The 6,919-nt window shown below is 47.5% G+C and overlaps 1 protein-coding gene across 1 annotated transcript; it reads left to right on the forward strand.

Moving 5' to 3' along the window:
- Nucleotides 1-3,545: 3,545 nt before the first annotated feature.
- aft (cap methyltransferase 2) lies at nt 3,546-5,997 on the forward strand. Its single transcript, XM_037434573.2, has one exon. The coding sequence runs from the start codon at nt 3,691-3,693 to the stop codon at nt 5,692-5,694; it is 2,004 nt and encodes a 667-aa protein (XP_037290470.2). The 5' UTR covers nt 3,546-3,690; the 3' UTR covers nt 5,695-5,997.
- The last annotated feature ends 922 nt before the right edge of the window (nt 5,998-6,919 follow it).

Below are 6,919 nucleotides of genomic sequence, written 5' to 3' on the forward strand. Positions count from 1 at the left end.
TCGAATACTGCCTTTAAACAAAATCATGTGCAATCATCGCAACAGATTCTCTTTCGGAGTGCGCACGGCTCTTACAGCTTCAGAATTATCGCGAGCCCAATTGATCTTGCGCGATTTGGCACTGCCGCAACTGAAACTCCTGAATTTTTTTATGGGTCCTGGGTGACAGTGGGACACAGTTATATGAACTGGCCGATTTTATAGCCCTAGCTTCGATTGATGAACCAAACATTTCGGTGTACTCCCGGATATCGAATACATAGCATCGGTCAGATATAAAAAATGAGCGATTTATACGGATATTATGGAAATAATTACTAAACGGAAAAACCATCAGCACCTAAAATTTCCATGAAAACCTCAATGGAGTGAATCTAAAAAGTTTGAACTTATCACGACCGAATTCCGATACCAAGAACAAGGTGGCAGCACAGAGTGAGGAACTCTGTGTGTGGCAGGATGTTTAAGATAAAGACCTATCAGTCTAAAAAAACACTTCGGACGAAATAAAACATCGAATAAACGGAAAGCAGAAAAGGTCGTACTATCAAATGTGATTTAGATAAATTTATTGACGCATTTGCAACCAAGACAACGATGAAATAAAAATTAACTATCGAGATAATCCTTGTGTTTTAGTTTTGTATTCTGACACAGCGGAGCAGACATGCTTGTGGAAAAAGCCACAATACACAAAGGAACACAGGACTGTGTCCTGTGTATCTTTCTTTGTGCGCTTAAATAATAGCTATACCATGCATCTCAGCCAACTGGCCCATGTGTCAATTATCTTGCTAAAATAAGGTAAACTGCCATCAGGAACTTAAATGTGAGAACATTAAGACAAGCTGACATCGGCAGCGGAGGCCAGATAAATGCAAAGACAAAAAAAAAATGAACGCGCAATAATTAAATCCACGTGAAGTATCAAGTAGAAAAAAAAACACTGACCGATCTAGCAGTTAGACTGGGAAAACGAAAGTATATGCCAGAGTTAAGCATTACAATGTCGCACCAGCTTACAATTTGTACTGCATTGCTCGTTATTTTTCTATGAACACAAAATATCACATTAATTACTGCCGGTTTCCGCTTCGGTGTACGATGGCAGCTAAATGTTCACATGCGATTTTCATTTCAATTAACACATGTTTAGCTTGTTTCGTGTCACCTTAATGCGCTTCAATTTTCCCAGAAGGTTAAGTTCAACCTAGGGTCTCATCTTTCTGCGACCATGTTTAGTTTCTTAAATGACTGCAGTGGCTATGAGACAAGATTGAGACCCTTCGAGAGACTTTTGGCATATTGCACCACTAGTAGTCTTTCAAACACTTCTTGGTTGTGTTCGCTGCTGCCTGTACGCGTGTTTCCGCATCATATCCCAGGAGATGTATGGGGAAAATGCGGCGCCGCTATTGGCTGAAGACAATCACGTAATCTAAACGTACTTCCGGTCTTTTTTGTTTATATGCAAGATGGCGGCACGCATACACGTAAGCACAACGCTAGTTTTGCAATACGCCGGTGAAGCTTGTTGTTGCAATACGCCATAGAAATTACCCAGAAACGTGTGCGCTTTTCGCTAACAGTGTCACTGAAACGAGTTGTGTTCTTACGCAGTTGGTGTGCTCCGATTTTTTATTTATTACGCGTTCGTTCGCGCTGCCGGCCGGCGAAGAAGACGTGCCACTCGAACTACTCCGGATGTCAGCTGTTTTAAGGCATGTGGGTTGTATCCAAGGAAGATTAAAGAAAAATAGCTGGAGTGGAAGTTCCAGCAATGCCTTGCCAGCAGAAGTGAAGCCATCTTATGCCACTGCCAAGACGGCGGAAACATGCTCTTTTCTGATGGTGCCCACTTAAAGATCAAGTGGCTTTGATATGTTATGTAAATGCAACGTTAGTTCTATGTTAAAAATAGTTGTTCCCGACGAAATAACACACAGAAACGAGTATAGATGACTGAATCTTCAAATAACTTTGCCTCCAATTAGAGGCTCACTAAGGACAACTAGTTACTGTAAGACGCACTTGGAGCACTATGTGAGCAGAAAAAGTTCCCACATTAAACTTGTTGGGATGCGAGGGAAACGCTTCGTTTTTATTCGCTGAGCGGTGATTATTTATCATGCCCCTAGTAAGATGGCCACCACAGCCGCCATCTTGCCAGTGGAACGGCTTCACTCCTGGGCAGTCATTTCTACTCCAGCAATTTTTAAAATCCTCCTTGGTTGTATCACATGTATAATTTACACTGTGGTTTGCTGTGCTCCGCGCGTAAACTAAGACGAGACGAACTTCTGTACATGGGCATCGGCGGGCGGGGGGGGGGGGGGGGTGCGCAAATGGACTACTTGTTTTCCTCCAAGTCTGACCAGCACTTGCCCCCCTCCTTCACCCAAGATACATCAGTGCCCCCCCCCCCTCCCGCCGAAGGAAATATCCTACCGACGACCATACTATAGTATCGTTCGTCCGAGGGACGTAGCCAGGGGGTGGCACACCAAGCCCTTGCACCCCCCTGAAATTTTTTTCGCCATGGCATAAAGAACGAAAAATTACTCAATTGAGGTGGTGCCCTCCCTGCAAATCAAAAAGGTGTGCCCCCCCCCCCCCCCCCACGAGAAAAAAGTTTCTGACTACGCGCCCGGTTTGTCCATATTTACCTGTTCATGGGGGCGAAGCTCTTAAGGGCATAGCCTTGTCGGCATCCGCCAGACTACACAAACCGAAATCGAACACCTGCACAACGAAAAACGAGAACATCAGTGTAAAAACCGACCTTACGTGTACGCCAATCAAGATATATGACAGCAAAATGCATTCTCGCCTGCATTGTCCGTCTGTACGTCCGTGCATCTGTCCCCGTCCTTTATACTAGTCGGTGACATAAACGTGGAAATTAAGGACCTTGCTTCGCACACTCGTCATTATGCACTTAATGAAGATGCGTGGATATTTTATAGACGTTCTACTTCCGCGTTATTTTGGCATGCTTCATACAGTTCAGCTAGAATAACGTTACGTAAATTTCATTTTGGTGCTTTCATTCCATTTTTTATACAGGTAGAATCACGATCTTTCATAGATATCCTTAGTGACCTCTTTCATTGTGTCCCTACTACCACTGCAGTAACAAGGACCATGCAACCGCTACAACTCTGTCTTGTTTTAAGCTCACATTGCCTTTACTGTTGCCTGTATATTCGCCGCAAAGTATTCTAATTATCTTATTCCTCTTGAAATCATCAGCGTACCAGTGGAAGTGCCTCAAATTAGCGCAAATAAGACAAATACAAAAGCCCGAATGGCGAGCGCAGGTTTAAGTCTCCCGCGCTAAACTAAGCGGCATATCGGAAGACGCATTGCAGTATTCGCTCTCTACGGTTGTTGAAAGAAAACTTCTATGTTTCGGCAATAAACTTGTATTAACTTGTTGACTTTGTCGAGCAGCATTTACATTAAAGATACACTCTGTTTAGCCTCTGGTTCAAACATAGCCTCAAATGGCTCGGCCGAATCAATTACAACTCGGCTTGTTTACGTTTTTCATGGCATTCATGGCGTGCTTTTCCGCCTCGAGTGACAGCCCTTCATCTAGGTAATTTCGGTAAGCTATCAAAGATTTCAATGTAGCCACAACTGTCGCATTCGCGTTCCGAACGCTCTGCGAAAAGTCGCAATAACACAATGTCCGTGTACGAAGAGGCCTCGCAGCTGTTTCGGCGCCAGTTTACCTTCAAAGCCTCCTCTGCATGGCGACCGCCGGACCCGAACCGCATCTGCTCCGACGCCGACTGGTGCCTGCCGGCGCTCCAGCAGATGAAGACGGAGCTGAACGCCACCAAGAGCCTGCTGAACGACATGGAGCCCATAGCGTGGCGCCGTCACACGACGTGGACCAACCGGGCGGCGAACGTCATGAACCGGGTGCGTCAGAGCGCCGCGCCCGAACTGCTGACGCAGGCGTGGTGCAAGTTTTTCCAGCTCCTCCACGACTACGAGCTCGCGGACACCGTCCCTCTGCGGTCGTTCCACCTGTGCGAGGCTCCGGGCGCTTTCATCCTCGCCCTGCAGCACTACTTGCGCTCGGGGTGCGCCGAGGACGAGTGTGACCGCGGTGGCGAAGACAACTGGACCTGGTTCGCCAACACCCTCAACCCGTACTACGAGGGGAACGACTTCAAGTCGACCGTCACCGACGACCGGCTCATCTTCACGACGCTCGACCGGTGGTACTTCGGCCAAGACCAAACGGGAGATGTGATGTCGCCCGAGTTTATGGTAGACCGCTTCCTCGAGACGTCGTCGAGCGACGCAGGTGGCGGCTTCCATCTAGTCACCGCGGATGGCAGCGTGGACTGCCAGGACGACCCTGCCGAGCAGGAGGCGACTGTGGCGCCCCTGCATGCGGCCGAGGTCGTCGCGGCCCTCAAGCTGCTCGCCGAGGGCGGTCACCTCGTCTTAAAGATGTTCACCTTCTTCGAGATGTCGTCAGTGTCGCTGCTGTACCTGCTCAACTGCGTCTTCCGGCAGGTGCACGTTAAAAAGCCCGCGTGCAGCAAGCCCGGCAACTCGGAAGTGTACGTCGTCTGCAAGTCCTTTCGCGGGGAGGCGCTGACGGCGGACCATGTAACTGCCCTAACCAATCTGGTGGCCGACAGGCGCGCCCTCTGTGTTTCTGGCGTGGAAGACCTCCCGGCAGACTTTGTGAGCCAGGTAGAAGAGTGCGCGCAGTACTTCAAGGAACTTCAGGAGCGAACCATCAGGGAGAACATCCAGTGGTTCCAAAACGACATGGATCAACCAAGCTGTCTGAGATTGCAGAGTGTGAAGGACACGGTGGCATCGCTCTACATCAAGCGTTACGAGTGTAGGCACGTCGGGCAGCCGCCCCTGCCACTGATGCAGGGCCCGAGCACGTTCCTGCTGCGCTGCCGGGGCTGGAATGTGGCCAGCTTCAGCGAGCGCAATGGCTGCAGCAACTGGTGGAAGAAGCACGCTGAAGAACTGCGGAAGATGCTGGATGGTGTGCCGCTCGCAAACATCTCCCACAAGCCAACCTTCCACAGAGCGCTGTCAGACAGGGTTGCTCCGTGTGCGTCTTGGATCCGCACAGGCCGCAAGTACGGGAAAGTTCCAGGCCTATCAAAGTTCTGCTCGTCAGCCTTGCTGGACATGGCCCTCATGCTCGGCCTGTCGGACGCCATCGACTCCACTAACGATCTAGCCGCGATGGTGGACACCTCAAACACCTCCCTCGTGGAATGCGGTAGGGACAACATGAGGTCGGCTACAGACATTGCAAATGCAGTCTCCCAGCTAGAGTTCGGGACGCATCTCGCAGTCAGACTTCGAGAGACTTTGAGCCGATTCTCGGCTGGTGTCCTCTATCTCCTCGCTGGTCTTTTCAAGACCGTGACGGTGACTTTTTCGGACGTTCCCGGAACGTGGCCTCTATGGAAGTTTTCAGACGTTGACGTTGACTGCGCAGATGCACTGCTCGAGTACTTTGCAATGATCACAGCCGTGGAAGTCGGAGACACTTCGACTGTACTGGAGGTCGTGCCCTTGACCATGCTGTGTGACACCAAATTCAGCAGGTTTCTGATGTCCGTGAATGATAACATATTGCATGAGTTCGTGACGGACGTTCTCGACTCTGCAGACAGTTGCCAAACATCGTGTGACTGATTAGTTATGTGTATGGAGTTTCATGTGCGCACCTGTGAACTAAATGCAACATATGCTTGTTAAATTTGTGCGAATGGGAACAGTGTTGTGTGTGTGTCCCTGTAGTAATTAACAGGCAGCTCATTTTACGAATGACATATACACAACACATAGTAACGTGCCAATGTCTGATAACTATAATGCCTGATAACTATAAACCCAGGTTTTAATTATAGGTCGTCACTTGGATTGTACAATGAAAAAGACATTGGTGTGTGTCCCGATGTTGTATGTGTCGGTAATAAAGCAGTGTACAGAATCGTCTTTGAACATCTCTGAGTACTTCACTGCAAAGCCTATAAAATTATATTTTATTTATAGCAGTTATGTAGCAGCTACACAGCACTTCTTGCATTCCCATGAGCAGTTGTCACATGTCGCCATTATTCCGCAAAAGTTACTGCGCTCAGTGCCAACCAGAAATTTTAGTACCAGCTATATCTTCCGAGCAGAATGCCCACTCTTCATTCCTGTAAGAGGACTGTTTTCATCAATGCCCTTTATAGAATTTGCACTGTGCACACACTTCACGCATAAAACATCAATTAGCACCTCAAGCCATGAACACTGCCAAGTTACATTCCTGTAAGAGAGCCTTCCTAGCTGGAGTTAACTTGGAGCTCAAGCTTACTTGCTTAATTGGTTGGTGTAAAATGCAGGCTTAGTGTAAAATTAAATAGTTCCATTATTTTAATTTGAAATGCTATATTTGAATGAGCATGTTGATACCACAATCTTTCGTGCTATTCCCCTGAATGTTCATGTTTTCAAAACAAAACCAGCAGAACAAAGGTACACCTATGTGGTGAAATTGGCAGGGTTAAGCACTCACAAAGCCTTCATGTCGTAAAGATGGATGAATGTAATGTGTCCACAGGAATCCTTAACCATGTGAAAAGTGGCACCCATGCCACTATACAGCATACTTCAAGGGTACCCTCAGTGTTTCGCAATTCCATGCCTTTGTTACCCGGCATACCGAGACCTACGCATAACAGTCTTTGAGAACTGATACAGTATTATAGACAATTTGTCAGCACTGAAATTACCTGCTCATATTGACACTGTTAGCCCTAAAACATGGCAGAGCTGCAGAAGTGTTTAAATTGCTTGCTACAAGATGGCCCCACAGCAGTGGTAGCAATATAAATATTTTTAAATTGACGATGACTGTATATTTAAGTAA

The sequence above is a fragment of the Rhipicephalus microplus genome, chromosome 7 (assembly GCF_043290135.1).
Source record: "Rhipicephalus microplus isolate Deutch F79 chromosome 7, USDA_Rmic, whole genome shotgun sequence".
NCBI classification, from domain to species: Eukaryota; Metazoa; Arthropoda; class Arachnida; order Ixodida; family Ixodidae; genus Rhipicephalus; species Rhipicephalus microplus.

Excerpts from the sequence above, each read along its gene's own strand:
- aft (XM_037434573.2), top strand. The coding sequence starts at position 3,691 with ATGTCCGTGTACGAAGAGGCCTCGCAGCTGTTTCGGCGCCAGTTTACC.